Raw genomic sequence first — 18,445 nt, forward strand, 5'->3', positions numbered from 1 at the left:
GGGTGGTAAACTGGAGCAGGCCTGGCGTGGGGGGGATTAGAAGGAGGGGCAGAACTGGGTGAGATCTGGACTGGTCATGAGGACCGGAAACAGTTATTATTCCTCCTTCCCCTCAGCCACATCCTCTCTCACCTGGGCTGTCATGGCTTCTGTCCTCTTCATGGGTCTCCTTGCTTCATCCATTGCAGATTCTCTCTCTAGCTTCATCTCTAGGCTATTCGGAGCTTTTACTCTGACAGGGGTGTGCAGCCCCCATCTCGTGGGAGTGTTAGCCCACTTCTAACACCCACGCGGTTCCCACTCACCTCTCGGAGTGAGCCCATACACAGCCTCTTCACGCTTTCTCTGAGAAGGAGGCAGAATCAATTATTCCTTGGTCTGTGTCTCAGATGCTTCATGTAAGTAATTTACAGCTCTTGTCATATTGTGTTGTAGTTATTTATGTATGGATTTGTTTCTCCCACCAGAATGTGAGTTCCTTGAGGGCAAGGATTTTATTTCATTAAATTTATTTAATCTTATTTACACAGCCCCTGAGACTGTGTGAAAAACTAAATATTTAACCTCTATGTAAATAGTAGTCAAATTGTATACAGATCCCAGACCACACAAGGTGAGTACAGAGAAGGGGGACACATGGCTGGTGAGATGAGGCAGCAGAGAGACAATTCCAGAATCTGGACAGTAGCCAGAAAGGATAACAGTTCCCTAGTGAGCTTTGATCTGTTTTCACAAAATGAATTTAGCTCAGAAGTCTGCTTTGTTTTTAGTTTGAAGGGATCTCAGTATTTCTTGAGTATGTTACCTAAACCAAACGCATGGTGGTTTTGTGTATACTCTGGCTTGAGGTGGACTGTACAATTACTTACCTTAATTTATGTCTAGTTATAAACTGAATAAAGCCATGCAAAAGTAGTAATATTGCTTAATTAACAAGAGGTTTCTGAGACTTAAATCTGTAGGAGTCTCTTGGTCTAGATTGGCCTTGGGTTAAATATACACTGTGGAGTGTACAACACAGCTGTGAATGGTTTACCATATGGGTCCAAATAACTAGAAAGGAAAGTCAGCTAAATTAGAAAAGGATGAATCCAGACTACATAAAATAGATTGTAATTAGAAGCAGCACAACCCCAGAGTTAGTGTAAGTGCCAATAGACTGATACAGCTTTGGTCTCTCTCTCTCTAGAAGGGGAGGGAAATGAGTTGCCCTATTATTATTGCCAGTTTTGATTTTAGCAGTATTTGTGTTCTCCGGAAGGGATGCAAAAGCGGGTGATTTCCCCCCCCCTTCTTACAGGCACAAGGAGAGAGAAGCATAACTGAAGCAAGTTTATGCACTTATTTTTTTCTTATACTTTTAAAATGGAACCATGTTTTCCAGCATGGCCAAAAATACAAACATCCCATGCCAGGAAAGCAGGCCGGGATGTGTATTTTTGGTTTCACCTGCACACCTGGGGGAATATTCATTCAGCTGAGACAGCAATTAGGAGTGTATTCTCTTGAAGATGCCAGGAGGCAGATTGTCTCTGAAAGGTGGCTTCTCTCCTAAGGGGGCCGGGGGGGGGGGAGGGCCCAAACCTACAAGAGCCCTTAAGTCTGAGGAACACTGTACTTGTGAGAAAGGTCCCTGTGGCTCACGCAGCTCAGGCCTTCCTCTGCAGGAACAGGAGGAAGGGAACCTTCTCTTCACTGAGGCCTTTCCCTTTGTGATCAAGTTTACTTTCGACTGAGCTCTCGTCTTACAGCCCTGCTGGGAACAAAGAGGGACCAGTGCTGAGTCACGGCCACCTTTACTCTGAGCACAGATTTTCAGATTTTCTTCAAAATGCTCTTTGTCTACATGGGTGTATAGATGCCAAACCTGAGCCAAGAAGTCTATAAAACATGGGTGAAGGAGTCCCTGGTGCCTTTCTAATGGTAGGCATTAGCTTTTACTGCCTGCCTCTCGCTCCTTCTTTTTTTTTTTTGTAAAAACTGTTACCTCTTTCCCCCGAAGAAATCCAACAGTTGCTGCCACCCAGGGATACTGGGTGTAGTAACCAGATTCTTTTCTGGTGTCAGCAGTGCTAAGGCAGTAAATATTAACTTCTTCGCTATCAATTGAGTTAAGGGTGGGGATGCTGGTTCCTCTTGCCTCTGTTCAGATTTTAAAATTTTCTGTCTCATGAGGCTAATAGAGTAGCAGGGCACAAAATGGTGCTTGCATTTTGCGTGTCAGCCTTCATTTACAATTTGATTTGGTTTGAATTTTGGGTGCTGGCCTACTTTGTGTTTTCCTGCTGGTCCTGTGGAATATTTCAGAACTATAATTATGCATGGAAGGCAGACAGGGTTCTAGATGACTGAAGTATATAATCGGGTTGCCAAATAGAAGGCATTGAAATCCTTTCTAAGGGACTCAGCAGAGGTGAGATCAGAGCAGAATGGAAATAGAAGAAATTTGATTTTGGGGCCAAATGTTCTTCTTAGGCACTTAGCTAAACCACACTTTACGCAAGTCAGGACCACAGCCACGCTGTGCCGGTCTTGGGAGAGGTGCTGGGCTCCCCAGCCCGCCTCCCACCCCATGCAGTGCTTGTTTTCTCTCTCATCTCTTAGGCAGCTGCCACAGGTTATCTTGAAACCGGACTAGTAATCTAATATGTGCTAATGGCAGAAGTGTTCCCCAAGCCCCCATTGCCCTCTATTTTCATTGACCCCAAACCGAATACAACCAAGAGCCAGGCCCGCGACAGAGAAGCTGAGTGTGGAAAAGGTAGTAGACATGTTCCAAGTCATTTACTCGGTCCATCCTTTCTGTATCCCCCTAAATGTTCTCATGATCTGTTTTACAGAGTGAGAAACCAAGGTACAGGGAGGTAACTAATGTGCCCGGATAGTACAGTTCTGAGCCCCACATAATTTCTGAAGCATCTGTTGCCGCCACTAATCTAGATGCCCCACCTTTTCACCTGTCCCCCATGTGAATGTCCAGCTCCTGGTGGGACCCTCTGGACACAGACTGCTCACGGCTGCTGAGTGATCCCGAGGAGTGACTCTGAGAACAGGAATTCCAGGCCATGCAGCACTGTGGCTGATGATGGGAAGGTTACTTTGGGCAACTGTGTGTGTGTGTGTGCACGTGCGCGCGTGGGCACTCTGTCCCTGAAGTCACTTCCAGTAGACAGATGGCTTGTTGGCATATTAGCCTTGTTGGGAGGGGCTGCCCCTCTCTCACCATGTTATTAATGGCTAACCCTGGAAGAGAGTTTCTAGCTTTCTGTTGAAAAAAACCTCAGTTGGGATATCTCTTCAGTGGCCATGCACTATTAGTGGGTGGCAAATCATTATCTACAGATTATTAAATGTGTGTATGTTTGTATGCACTAAATAGTAAGTCCAGTTCTGTAGACATATGGACACGTTACTGTCCCAAATCCTTTTTAGGAACAATTTGGAAGAGTGTGGTATGAAGAGGTATCAAAATATAATTTCAGAACGGTACCAACATGACTCATAGAGATACGGGATGAACACATGTCAAACATTTATTTAACTCAAAGGATTTAAGACTAGTTCAAAGGGACATTTGAAAGACTGGGTATTAATAGGCAATGAGAGAAGAGTGTTGGGGTAAGATTGCTGGCAAGACCATTAATGTCCTACAGGGCACTGAAGCCGTAACCTTCGGACCATAGTCTCCAAGTTAACATGTAACCCCACAGAGCTTGTGCCCAACAGTAGTAAGTAGCTTGTTGAGTGAGAGCACAACCCAGAGAGGCAGTCTGGGATGGCCCTGTTAGCCACTCTGGCTTCCTCTTGCCTTATTTTTAAATTTTGGATACTTTTCTATACCAGGAGGCAGGATAGCCCAATGCAGTGAACCTGGGTTTTGAATCCTGGTTTGCGTCCCAGCTCTGCAGGTGAACTGCTGTGTGACCTTGGGCATGTCCCTGCCTTCTGTGAGCATTTGTATTTGTTTCCTCGTGGGTGAAGATGGGGATGACAGTAACACCCACCTCTTACAGGTGTGGTGGATATTACACGGGAGAATTGTGTGAAGCACTTGGTAAGTGACTGGCACATAGTAGGTATTCAAGTGAGTAGCCTATGCTATTATAATAAACAAAATATGTCCACACCCATGGATCTCTTCTCCCTGTGACCTGCCGCTGACCTTCGTGTTGCAGAGATGATTTCTTCTGAGGTTTGATACCCATATCCCCAGTAATCTAAGCTGAGGCATGGTTTTTCCCATCATCTAGATAAGGAATCTTTTTTTTTTTTTTGATCAGTCAGCCATGCCCTGAGGGCCTCCTGAGTCTCATCAAACAAAATGAAATCCATTTTCTTTGTGCAGTCAGTGTGTCTTGGCAGATGTGAGTCAGCATCCTGTCCAGAATGGTCTCTTGGTTCCTTGCCATGGACAATAAAGATACATTTTCCATGGAATGCCAGATGTGGAGCTGACTTGGGGTTTCCACCCGCAGAGAGGAGGAGGAAACTCCAGGAGGCTGATTTTATGATTTTGGAGTTGACCATTATTTTAGACTACAAGTGTTCTCTATGTTTGAAAAATACGGTGGATGGTTTAAGGGACCCGAGAACCCAGAGTTTTCTGCTTGAGCCGTGCTGTCAGCAGCGCCTCCCTGTGGTATCACTTGGCAGAGGTGTCAGTGTTCACTGAGCTCTTCAGGTGTTATTTCTTACTTGGGTTATTTGGACAAAGGTAAGCATTTCTTTCCCTGAAATTGTAGTCGACCCTGCACCTCACAGGAGCAGCTGGTAGAAGTGACTTAGAAGTCTTCTAGCTAAGCAGCATGCCGACTGCTTCATGTTGACTGGCATTCAGAACAGTGACTGACCTTTCGGAGGCCCCAGCTAAGGAGTGTTGCTGGAAACACTTTCGTAGTTAGCTGATGAGATTTGCTGGCAATTTTCATAAAAGGAATGAATGCTTATGAAATTTATTGTGTTGTTTCCCATCAGGAGCCAAGTAAATTTGTGTCTTCGTTCCTTACCAATCTTGAAATTTTTAACTTCTATCAGTTTTGAAAAGAAATTTTTAAAAATCTGCCTGCGGGGCGCCTGGGTGGCTCAGTCGTTAAGCGTCTGCCTTCGGCTCAGGTCATGATCCCAGGGTCCTGGGATCGAGCCCCACATCAGGCTCCCTGCTCGCCAGGAAGCCTGCTTCTCCCTCTCCCACTCCCCCTGCTTGTGTTCCCTGTCTCGCTGTCTCTCTCTCTGTCAAATAAATAAATAAAATCTTTAAAAAAAAAAAAATCTGCCTGGAACACAGACCTTACTGTGTCCTCACCTACATTGCGTAGGATCCTCTACCCGCATCACTGTTTCCCATTGTGAGCCTTTTCTTAGATTACTTTGACTTTCCACGTGAAGCACAAGAGGAATGGGATGGGAAAAGGAACATTATTCAGGTTTGTTGCTTTTTTTTTTTATGCTCTTGCCCTGCCCACACCATTTCTTTTAGCCCCTGGGCCCCTTCTGCCCAGCAGACGCTTCCTTGTGCACTGAACATAAGAGATCTGAACGTGTAAATCCAGAGGGGCAGAGCCTCATCTCCTGGGCATCTGCACCTATGTTAAATTCATTAAATTTAAAGCTTTCCCGGTGTCCTGGCGCTTGCTGTGCATTGTTGACGACGATTGTGCTGACATAAGTGGCTGAGTGCCCAGTCCTCATCCTTCTAGCCTCATTCTGGGCAGAAGTGGTGAGTAACTGGATGACCCTTGCAGCTTCAACCTGTACTGAGCTATTTTCCATGGGAATAAACTGCCTCACCAATTACGATAGCAGATTGAGAGGAAGCGGCAGTGTTCTGAAGATAAGATGGTTAAATCCCACTGGCGGAAATGTGTATTCTGGTGTTCCGACACAGGACATGCCGTAAGTGGCTTTGACTAGGCAACTGATCCGGGGCGCCATGATTTCCACCCCCCACTTTCCAGTTCCATTTGAAACTTGCAGACAATGGTATGGGAGAGATAGCTAATGTAGGTGAGGTTCTTAGAAGGGGGAGGGGGCGTCCACTTGCAGAGATAGCTCCCATTTCTTTGTAGTTGCTGGTATTAGCATTTGTGTAATGGATCCGATTGTTCACGTGTAAGGGGTCCCAGCATGGTGGATGCTGCATCTCGGCAGGCTGTTTGCTTGGTAAATACTTCGGGTAAAATACGTTTAGATTCCCTCAGACTATCATAGTTGCTGCCATCTACTTGAGACTTAGGTTAACCACTTGGGCTCTTTATGGGGATTTCCAATAATTGGATTGAATTCTGACTCTGTTGGCTGGACGCTTAGCTGCTGTGAACAGAAAGGCAAAAGGCTATCTCACTGACTAGGAGCGTGGGACTACACTGCAGTTAGTGCAGTGAACTCTGTCGGGTGTTTTTTTCTTACATGGTTTATTTGGACAAAGGTAAGCACTTTCTGTTCCTGAAATTGTAGTCGACCCTGTCCCTCACAGAAGCAATTGTTAGAAGTGACTTAAAAGTCTTCTACGTAAGCAGATTTCTAAAGATCTTTGCATTCTTTATGCTTATCCATCTCTATTGGTGATTCTCAAATACAGAATGACCAGGGAGCTGGTTGAAATGCTGCTTCCTTGGTACAAAGTTCTAAGGAGCCTTTTAGTCAGTAGATCTCAGGTATGGCTCAAGGCACTGTGTGTTTAATAAATACTCCATGTGATTCTAATTCAGGTGGGCTTACGACCACATTTTGACATGAACATAAACTTTGCATTTGTTTCCTAGGGAGAATAATTTTTATGGGTCAGTGTTATTGGTATGTGTTCAGGTCAGCAGCTCCAAAATTGCTTTCAGAAAATACTAGAATTGAGGTTTGAGAATGTCATTGATTTTGTTGTTTGCTAGCATTTTCAGATTTGAGGAAGAAAGTGTTTTGTTTTTTTTTTTCTAAAGATGTTATTTATTTATTTGAGGGAGAGAGAGAGAACATGAGCAGTGGGGAGGGGCAGAGGGAGAGGGAGAGGCACACGCACACTCCCCGCTGAGCAGGGAGCCTGAGTGCAGGCCTCTAGAGATCATGACCTGAGATCATGACCTGAGCTAAAGGCAGATGCTTAACTGACTTAGCCACCCGGGAGCCCCTTGAGGAAGAAAGTTAAGTGTAAAGCAAAAACACATTTATAAGCAATGGTTTTCCTAACATGAAGTTAGAGCCATAGAATATTTAAAGAGAGAGAACATGTGTGTGGGTGTAGACTTGCAAGACTGTATCTCTTAGTGTTTCGTGGAAGCAGAACTGGAGGTCGTTGTTCAAGTGCAAATGTAGAAACTGAGACCCGAACAGGCCAGCTGTTTACACATGTAATAGTTGTAATAGTTGCAGTCTCTCGAGCTTCAGCTTCTCTCTATAAACTGGGAAGAAGAACGCCTATCCTTACTGGGTAGTTGTGAAGAATAATAAAGTAATCTGTGTTAGGATGTTTCAGAAACCAAAGGGAATTATATAGATGTTGTAATTATTATGCATATTGTGTTTTATTTTAGTTAAAGCATTTAGAACCATGCCAGGATTCTCTCGAGGTGAAGTCACTAGTCGATTCCAGATCAGTGACTTATATGTCATTCACAGTGTATGTAAAGAACCCTTTTTATGGCATTATGGTGAACTTTGAAAGTATATATAATCAAACGAAAGAAAACTTTACAGTATCTGTAATCCTACCACTCACACGATCACTATTAAAATTTTGGTGTAAAGGCCTCTAGTTATTTTCTTGTACATGCACGTGTATTTTACAAAAATTTGGGTTTTACTGTATATACTGCTTTGCCACCTGTTTTGTTTTTTTACTTAACAATATATCATGAACATTTTTTCCATGTCAATTAATATTTTATGCCATCATTTTAAATGACTATAATATCCTGTTATCTGGACAGAAGAACATTTATTTAATCAGACTCTTATTGGACATAGGGGCTTTTTTCCCCTTTATTTTTTGATACTATATATAATGCTGAAATAAGCATCTTTGCAACTGAATCTCATATATAGCAATTGTATTTCTCTGTTGACATTGGTACTCTAAAAATTGGAGCTAAAGTTATAGATGCTGCACTTAAATGATTAACGTACTGGTAGTATATAAATACAAAAATAAATGTTACTTATTTTTATACCCAGAAAATCTAACTTCGTGCATTTTGATCTAACATGCTTGAGAGTTGAGGGTACTTCCCCTGTCAGTTTGCTCATTGCCTGTGCCTCAAAACATTACAGTTCTGACATTTCTGTTGCTTGGGGACTCCTCTGATTTCCTGTAGGCCAGGCTGTTTGCCATTTGTATGTGACGTTGTGGGCTTAGCTCCTCTCTCTCTCGCCCAGGAATTACCTATCCAGTTATGGCAAAGACTTTCTTTTATTAAACAAAGTTTATAATCGGTCAGGAGGGAGACCTTTCACTCTCTGAATTCTTAAAATCAGGCTTTCTTCAGTTAAATGGCATTTTAGGAGTATTTCTGATATAAAATTGGAAACTTTCAGATACAAGAAGGCATTGCTTATCTTTGTAAATACACATGTTCCAATTAAAATAGGTACTAAAATATTTTGGTGGCACTTCAAAACTCCCAATTTAGATTTAATTTAGATTAAAACACTTACTCTTTTTAATAAAGTTATAAAATTGATTATTAAAATTGCCTATTGAAGATTAAAAGCAGTGGAACATTTATTTTCCTTAAAAAACAATTTAGTCTTCAGTAAGTATGATTGTATTAATCAATTATGCTATTAAAATACAACTGCCATATTAAATCTGACTCATTTGTCATGACAGTTTCTATAATTATAGAAATTATACCTAGCTGCTTATATAGCCATAATCCTGCAATAAATATAAATAATTCTATTAATTCAGTTCACAGTTACTGTCTATTAAATCCCCAGTTAAATGGCAATTTGGGGACCTTCATTTAAAATCCTCCTAAAACTTTGTTGTTCCATCTGACTGCCAAAGCCCCACAAACACACCTCCTACGGTTGATTCCAGAAACCAATTTATGAATAAAATCATTTATTTATTCATTTATTTATTTTAATTTTTTTTTAAATTTTATTTATTTGACAGAGAGAGACAGCGAGAGAGGGAACACAAGCAGGGGGAGTGGGAGAGGGAGAAGCAGGCTTCCCACAGAGCAGGGAGCCCGATGCGGGACTTGATCCCAGGGTCCTGGGATCATGACCGGAGCCGAAGGCAGACGCTTAACGACTGAGCCACCCAGGCCCCCCTAAAATCATTTTTTTATTTTATTTTTTCGTTATTTTTATTTTTTTTTAAGATTTTATTTATTTATTTGACAGAGAGAGAGATAGCGAGAAAGGGAACACAAGCAGGGGGAGTGGGAGCGGGAGCAGCAGGCTTCCCCACAGAGCAGGGAGCCTGATGCGGGCCTCGATCCCAGGACCCTGGGATCATGACCTGAGCCGAAGGCAGACGCTTAACTGACTGAGCCACCCAGCACCCTAAAATCGTTTTTTTAAATGCAGATATTCAAAAGGTCCATTTAGGCTTGAGGTTTGTGGCTGTCAGGATAAAAATTGAGTTAAACGCATTTGGTGGAGGGTACTGACAAGGACAACCCTTGATGTCCTGGCATTTTGGTTTGGAAAACAGTATATACTGCTTAAAACCCTCCGTGTAAGCCCAAAGGACTAGAGCACATGGGTGATAACAATTCCCAACTTGTATTTCCGTAGGTGTGGATGAGGTCACCATTGTCAACATTTTGACCAACCGCAGCAATGAACAGAGACAGGATATTGCCTTCGCCTACCAGAGAAGGACCAAAAAGGTACAAGCAGTTTCAGGGGTGGAGGGCATTCCTTGTTGAATTTCATTTCCTCAGCCATTGCTTTTTCTTTTTATGGATTCTGGCTTGTCCTGGCAAGAGCCTTCTAGAACTCTTGGGTATCCAAGGTTTTCCTTTTACATCCTTGTTAAAAGTCATCACTCACACACTCATGATCCCTGGAGTGCTTGGAGCTCATCCATAAAGACTGTGCCCTCCTCCAACCAGAGGGTGTGGAGGGAGCACTGCTGGGAACAGAAAGTTAGAAGGGACTAGGGAACATCAGCAACAGCAGGTATCATTTCTAGAATGCTTGCTTTGTGCCAGGCATGTAGTTCTCTGCATGTAGCAACTCATTTCATCTTTATGACTTCTGCTAGCTCTTGATAAGATGTTTCTAATTTAATGTTAGGACACTAGCCTTTAGTTAGTATTGATCCTAATAGGCTTTCCTCACTCTTAAAAAAATATACTTGAATTCTTAAGAGCTTTGCTGGAAATGGGCTTAGTTAGTAGTTCATTTGGTCTACTAGGCTATCTTCAACATGCCATGCTCCCACTATTTAAAGAGTCTTTGTACGCTTTTTCCCTTGCTTGTGCACTAGTGGTTAAGGAACAACCCAGCATTTGTTCATCCTTTATTTTGTTGCAGTGTTAGGAAATTTTATTTTTAAGGATGGGATGCTTTATTTTTAACTTCTTGCTATTAAAAGCTTTTGATTTATTCTTGGACAGTGCAGTAAGCGTGGCTTCCTGCAGCTTCTGTTTGACTTAACGGCTTTCACTCGTAGCCACAGTGGAGGTGAGTTGGAAGGATTCTGGAAAAGACATTTCTTTTCTTGGGGTTGACATGACCACCAGGGTTCTGAAAGTTGCAGGTCAAGCCCTGCTATGGCTCCCACCCTCCCCTACTCAAACAGTTGGAAAGGACATAAATAGGGAAGAATCCGGCTTCTATCATCTTACGTGCATTACAATTTTTTTTCCAACTAGACTTAATATAATCTTTTGTAGTGAGGCATAGAGGGGAGTATTTTATTTCTCCAGTTGCTAAAAGGATCTGGGACCTGGTAGGGCTGAGTTCCAGTTGGAGCAGCAGGCTCACCTCTTTGGATAGTGTGCCTATAGTTGCTCCTTCATTTGTCACTTATAGAGTGGGGTGTTTGAACACACTTGAGTGTGTACACATAAGTGTACACAGAAACACAGAAGCCTGGATCTTGATCTCAAATTAGATAGATGGAGAACAAAGCCCTCACATACTCTGTTGGTTGGAAGATATTACCAGAATCATGATAGGGTTCATTGACCACACAGGCTTTGTGTGTGTTGGGGACAGCTTACTGTCCTACTGATTCTTCTTCTTTTTATTTTATTATTTTTTAAATTTTTTATTTAGTGTTTGACAGAGAGACAGCAAGAGAGGGAACACAAGCAGGGGGAGTGGGAGAGGGAGAAGCAGGCTTCCCGTGGAGCAGGGAGCCCAATGCAGGGCTCGATCCCAGGACCCTGGGATCATGACCTGAGCCGAAGGCAGACGCTAACGACTGAGCCACCCAGGCGCCCCTTATTTTTTTTTTTTTAAAAGAGGGAGAGAGTGGGGAGAGGGGCAAAGGGAGAGGGTGAGGGAAAGAGAGAATCTTAAGCAGGCTCCATACCTAGCACAGAGCCTGACACGGGGCACAATCTCACGACCCTGAGATCATGACCTCAGCCAAAGTCAAGAGTTGGATGTTTCACCAACTGAGCCACCCAGGCGCCCCTGTCCTACTGATTCTTTATGTCTCTCAATCTTGGGCTAAGGAAAATTGTCATCATGTATAGAAAGATACATAATTACTTGAGATCATTTCTGAAGGAGATTTTGGAAGCAGAACATTAGTGTTTTGAATGAGTTGTTTGCATAATCAAGGAGAAAGCCCTGTATTAGAGAGTACGTTGGGATATGGACTGAAGCTGCCTCTGTCATGAGCCTTGAACAGCATAGGCAAAGCTAATAGAAGTGGAGAGGAGCTGAGGAAGACGATTGGTCTTCTGTTTTTTCAACATTCAAGCAGATGCCAAATTTCTCCATATAAGGAATGGTAGTGTTTTATTTATCAAACATTTCTGGGGTTTCTATTATGTGCACAGCCCTGTGCTAGACCTTATGAGAAGCAAGAAGTTGAATGCCGATAGGAGTTTATAGTAGAAGTGGAAGATGTCAGTAGGTACTCAAATTTGAGGTTTGAACAGAGAATGGGTAGAGGGGTGTCAAGGGTAGGTTAACTTTGGAATGACCTAACCTCAGATTTCCAAATTGGAAAATTGGTGCTATAATTAGAAGGTGTTGTTTTTCAAGTCCCTTTCTAAGTGTGCTGTGTTACTAGGACACCGGGAATCAGAAGAGAGTAGGTGGTGGAATGCATGGTCCAGATGATTTCCAAGATCCATCTCAGTTCTCACCACCTAGGAATGATTTGAGAAGATTCTCCCTGAAGCAGACTACACATCACCTCCTGGCACCTGCATATACTTCTAGAGGCTAACCATGATAGATGCCATGGGGTGCTGCTGGCAAGCAGGAGAGAAAGAAGGAAGGGAGAGAATGGAGGGAAAAAGTGAAAAGAAAGGAAAATTAAAAAAAATAATGGGAGAGTTCAGGCATCACTCAGTGCTCATGATGTGTAGGGCGTTTAATCGCCAGCTTAAGTCCTGTAAAGAGACACATTGAGTTCGGGGATTTGTCTGCATACATTGGGGCTGACTCAGACCTCTGACTTAACAATCTACGTTGTGACAGTGGAAACCTTAAAAAATAGTGCAGAGTAGGGACTTCATTCTCCCGTTGTCTCTGTCAGCTCTGTCCCGAATTGGTGTGGACAAATAGATGTTCTCTCTGTCCTAGATGAAGCGATTTGCATAGGAAAGCTTCGTGATCCAACTTCCACCCATGGTGGGGCTCCTGGTTCCTCCGGAGACTTTTAGGAGCCACCTCTGGCGCAGCTGCACCAACATCTTTTACTCTGACCACCTCCTTCTTAGCAGAGGCCTTGACCTTGGAAAGTGCCCTACCTTCCATGAGTGGTTATCACTTGCAAGTGTGCTATAAAGTGCCCTCACATTCCTAGCTTTCTGAGGAGTTGCATACTGCCCTGGTTTCTTTGTAACGACTGGAAGAAGATGCCTCAGTCAGCCTGGATATCAAGGGATTTTGTCAGAGCAAAGTCTGATCCTATGGTTTCTGACATCGGAGTCTGTTGAAGGGAATGCAGTTGAGACAGTTGGGTCTGAGATCCCAGAGTGTTCAGGAATCACAATCCGTTTTACAAACACATCCTGCTTGCTTTTGTTTTATTCACTGGTTTTAAAGAGAATATTGGTTACCAACCACGTTTTCCATGTTCTTGCCCGTTTTTCTGAAGGAACTTGCATCAGCACTCAAGTCAGCCTTGTCCGGCCACCTGGAGACCGTGATTTTGGGCCTTTTGAAAACACCTGCTCAGTATGATGCTTCTGAGCTAAAAGCCTCCATGAAGGTAAACATGTGTGAGATGCACTCTCTGTCAAATCCGCCATTAATATTTGTGAATTACAGCTCTCTGGGTATAATTAGGTGATTTTCATTTTTGTTGAATTCTCATTTGGAACCATTTTTTTTTTTTTTTCCTAATGAACTGAAGCTATAAGTCTCAGGATTTGTACCAAAAATATTTCATTACTCTTTTTAAGACTGTAAAGAAATTTCATGATGCTGGGAAGTCAGTTATCCAGCTGCTACTGCTTGGCACCTGGGCAATTGGAATACCATTTGGAAAAACTACTTCCTTGATTACACTTCCTCCTTAAAAAAAGATTTGTTGTGACATTAAGGCAGAAGTAAAACTCATAGCTTTTGTCAAGTGAAGCTTGCAAATTCTGCCCATGTTCTCTTGGGTGTTTCTTCTTCTGACCTTCTCCTGTCAGTCCCATTGTTTGATTCAAATTCAGGCAAATCAGGACATTACAGTACATATAAAGGGTGGTTTCAGGTTGTAATTGGTACCTGTGTTTTGTTCAAAGTATTCTAGCACAGATTAACTCTTTTGTTTGTTTTTTTGTTTTTGCAAAGTTATTTGGAATTTTAGGTTACATTAGATAGTAGAAATTCCAGGTTAGAAACTCCCTGAATTCTTTGTGTACCTAAAACATTAAGTATTATATAAATGTGATAGATGCATAAGCATAAATGCATTTTACAGCAAAACATAACCCCTTTTATAGTATGTGCCTGGAACACTTTGACTAATCTGATACTGCCCTCTGCTGATAAAACTGGGTAAAGCCTCCAGAGTGGGGGTGGGGGGAGAGCTATGGTTCTCATTTTTTTATTCGAAGTCCAAGTATGTTTTCTGTGATGCTCCTGTTTCTGAATTATGAAGAGACCAAGCTATAAACCTGTCACCAGAGCTCATGTCACAGTTCATGGCATCTCTTTCCCCAGACAGCAGCTTGAGAGTGAGGCAGCTTCGCACACCAGGCATTTCCACCATCCAGGACTTGATAGCTCAGGGCTGCCACAAGATTTGTTGGGGAATCTCTTTCTTCCTTCAGTTCTCCAGCCTAGCCCAAGCTGTGCTCAGCTTACTTGAGCGGACTGGCTCTGAGTTTCCTAAGTAGGCTGTATTGCAGAGAAGGTATAATGACGAAGGACAAAATGTCAGCAACATTTAATGATCCTGCTTGATAAAAAGGACACTCCTGAAAACCAAATCTGGGGTTTTTTGGAGCCATGGATGAGTCAGCCTGTCCCTGGCCATCATCACTTCAGATCAGTTTATCTTACTTTCGTCAAAAATGTATTTAGTTTAGTGATGTGCGCAATTTTACTAGTATCTATTACTAGGTATTAGTGACTTGAAATGGACCTGCTCAAGCTGTCACTCACCGCTGGAATCTCCGTAACAGGGCCCAATGAAAGGTGTTTTGACTACTAAATCTTTGACCTTGTGCTGGCTCTCCCATTAGCCCTCACAGCCGAGCACCCTTCTGAAATCCATAAAGCTCGAAGTGACATTAACTGAGCTATGCTTTTTAAAAAAAAAATCTGTTTTGACTTCTGGCAATACCAGTGGCAGGATTAGCCATATGTTATGGTAGAAGTTGCCCTTGTGATAGGAATTGTGGACAGTCTGTGGGAAGCGTGGGCCACGTTTTGGAAATTTCCAAGGTCACCTCTGAATCCAGAGATAAAAATGCTTTTTGAATCCTCAGATGTTAACACTGGTAGATCATCAGTGGAAGAAAACATCTTCTAGTGTCACACGTGTTTACACTGTAACTATGTCAGGACATAGCGTTTCTTCCAAGGCATGAGTCATTTTTAGACTATCTCTATCATCTCAAGATTGAAAACCTGCCCCTAACATATTTGAAGACACTCAGTAGTCACTCTGTAACATGTGTATAGAATGTTGTGTAGACCTTTTGCTCAGGTGGGAAGAAAGCTTGGCTGTGCTAGAACCTCTACATATCATGATTAAAAACTCTGGAAGAAGAGGCATTGGCTCAGAGATTTAGATTAAGAATAAAATTCAAAATTAACCATTAACCTGAGGTTTAGCTTATATTATACAAACCACTTTTCAGGGGCATAGAAACTCTAATAAGTTTAATTAATAGCTGACACACTTTTCATGTGGATAAGTAAGTTTCTTATTGTGTTAACACCTTATAATTGATTTACATTTTAAACAGTTGTAATTCTACTTAGTTCAAAGTGATATTTCCATATTCGGAAAGACAACTATTAGAGAATCCTGATTATTAAATCTTGACTTTGATCATGAAGCCAGCTTTGAAATACATGTTTCATTGAGTCCTTTCAAGCTATCTGCCACGTTCAAAAGTGTATATATTAAATTTGAATACATCACCCATCAAATTCTTATTCCTTAATAAAGTGTTGGTGTCTAGGTTTATTTGGCACTTCATTATTTCCTTTTGCTTCCCTAAAATGCCTGAAGAGTGCATAGTAATCAAGCAAAAATGGAAGTACAAGAATGAAATTTTTAACATTAACCCAATTTTACATTTCAAAGAGGTGAAGCTAAAAATTTTATCTTATCTGTACCTTTCCCTGGCAAAAGACTTATTCCATTCCAGTGATGCTGGCAGCAAATGACAACAAACTGTCTATATTCCTGTATTTTAAATTACTGAGCAGAATTATTTAATAAAGAAAATTTCCCAATCTATTAAAATAATTTAAAAAATAAAGAAAAATAGGAAGAAGAAAAAGTTACTCATTTTGTAAACCCATCACCCAAAGGCAACTATAGTGATATAGTTGAGCTCAGATGTATCACTTATACCATCTTTTATTCTAGTGAAGCATTTTTTTAAAAAGATTTTATTTATTTATTTGACAGAGAGAGACACCGTGAGAGAGGGAACATAAGCAGGGGGAGTGGGAGAGGGAGAAGCAGGCTTCCCGCCGAGTAGGGAGCCTGATGTGGGGCTCGATCCCAGGACCCTGGGATCACGACCTGAGCCGAAGGCAGAGACTTAACAACTGAGCCACCCAGGTGCCCCTATTCTAGTGAAGCATTTTTTTAAAAAATAGAAAATAACATTATGTTGTGCCGAGGAATACAGGACAGATCCCTCAGTAGGAATCTAGAAAGGAGCATGCTAACTGACCCAATCCAGGTTTGCAATTTACCTGATTGGGATCAGAGAAGTAGGCTAATGGCCAAGAGGACTTTCCCTACTGATGTCTCTTGCCTGGTTCACAGGGGCTGGGGACTGACGAGGACTCCCTCATTGAGATCATCTGCTCAAGGACCAACCAAGAGCTTCAGGAAATTAACAGAGTCTACAAAGAAAGTGAGTAGCCTTAGTTCTTTGATGCACCTTCTCAGCCCAATTTCTGTAACCTCGTCATGGCTCCCTGGGCCATGTGTTGGGGACAGGATGCCCAGATTATCTATGCAGAAGTGCTCTCTGGACTGTCCAGGGGTTTGCCATGGTCCAAGTCCCTCTTCTCTATCTTCTTGTGGCCCGTTTTGGTAATTAGACTCCACTAGAATTTCTATAAAAGGATAGGCAGGAGGGAAAGGAGAGAAAGCAAAATTTTTCTTTTTTTTAAGGGTCTGATGGGAGGGGTAGAAAGCATTGTACATGGATTTAATGTATTGGGTGCTTTCTGGTCTCTGCTTAAGAAGTTCCCAACTATGGATTGTGGATAATTATTGCAAGAGGCCTGTGGATATGTGTGCACCCAGCACTACAGAAGGCTGTGGGTGGAATCAGTGATGTAGCTTACATGTGTATCAGTTCCTAGGTTTCAATGTAGAAGCTATTTTGAATAATAAAATACAGATTCATTCAAAAGTACTCTTTAATTCTTACTAGCTTTTGCCACTGTGCATTTTCTCATTCAGTGGATAGCAAAGCACAATTGTGTGTGTGTGTGTGTGTGTGTGTGTGTGTGTGTGTAGCCTTCCAAATTCTTTTCATGTTCAAACTGAGTTTTCATAGTCAAGAAGTTTGAGAAACAGTATTTTTAGCTACAAAAGAGGTCACTGATCAAAGGTGAGCTTGAGGATTCCTGATTTGATCCTGCCCTTTCTATCTCCTGTCACTGATAATAACATTTGGCTCTGATTTTATGAGGCTAAAAATCATAAAATAAATCATGGACCATCTGCCCTCATGTGGGTGGATACATCCATGCTGCCACAGCTGTTTCTGCTCCTCAGAGGCTTAGTGGGGTGGGGGCGGTTGGGGTGGCTGGCTGGCTGGCTGCACAGGCAGGAAGCATAAAACCAGATGTGTTGTTTTCCAAGTGTACAAGACTGATCTGGAGAAGGACATCGTTTCTGACACATCTGGTGACTTCCGCAAGCTGATGGTTGCCCTTGCAAAGGTTGGTTTCCGGTTTATTTCTTTGTCCTTGTTTCCTCCAAAGGCAAGTCCCATACTTCATTTTATACCTGGGAACAAATTAACTCAATCCTCTGTGCCTGCATCAGAAATTCCAGCTGCATTTCTGACAGGGGGTGTGCACTGTCACTGCAGAGTTGTCATTTTTGTATAATAGGATTTCTTATCCTGGGAAACCGCATGGTCAAATGGACTTTGGGGCCAGAGGAGGAGCAGGCAGCTCTCAAGTCCTGGCCTGGATTATGTGCCAGCCCTCACCGCATGACGTGGGGAAGGTCACTTTGCCTCTGTCTATGGCCACATAAGGCCCGGTGGGAAGTGACCCTCTTGTTTTTCTTTCCTTCTCTCTGCTCTCACTTCTTATGAGAGGGTTTGCCCAGGTAGTCCTTTGCCCACAGAGGGGGTCTTTGTTTGCTAATGTTAACACAGAAATGTGGACGAAAGGCATTTCCCTTCTGAGTCTGAAATCTGACCAGTGTGCAATTTAAGGCCTATGTGCCAGGGGAGGGAAGAGAAATTATTTTCTCCAGGAACCTCCATGACAAATGATTGATTGGTATGCTGCCTCCTGCCCACTCATATCTCTGTTACTGTAACAACTCCATACAGCCCTCCCCGCCAACTCCTCGTCCTGTGTCCCACCAACCACCCATCTTTCTGGAGTCCACATTCACTAATTCACTCCCTTGATCAAAACCCATTTCTGCTACATC

General features: G+C 42.5%; 1 protein-coding gene across 2 annotated transcripts in view; it reads left to right on the forward strand.

Moving 5' to 3' along the window:
- Positions 1–18,445, forward strand: part of ANXA2 (annexin A2) — a 44,508-nt gene that overhangs the window by 19,161 nt on the left and 6,902 nt on the right. For both annotated transcript variants that reach the window (XM_036093439.2, XM_078079272.1), the window contains 4 exons: positions 9,736–9,830; positions 13,232–13,345; positions 16,583–16,673; positions 17,636–17,715. In XM_036093439.2, coding sequence (XP_035949332.1) covers positions 9,736–9,830; positions 13,232–13,345; positions 16,583–16,673; positions 17,636–17,715 — 380 coding nt within the window. The remainder of the gene's footprint in view (positions 1–9,735; positions 9,831–13,231; positions 13,346–16,582; positions 16,674–17,635; positions 17,716–18,445) is intronic.

Source organism: Halichoerus grypus, chromosome 8, assembly GCF_964656455.1.
Source record: "Halichoerus grypus chromosome 8, mHalGry1.hap1.1, whole genome shotgun sequence".
NCBI classification, from domain to species: domain Eukaryota; kingdom Metazoa; phylum Chordata; class Mammalia; order Carnivora; family Phocidae; genus Halichoerus; species Halichoerus grypus.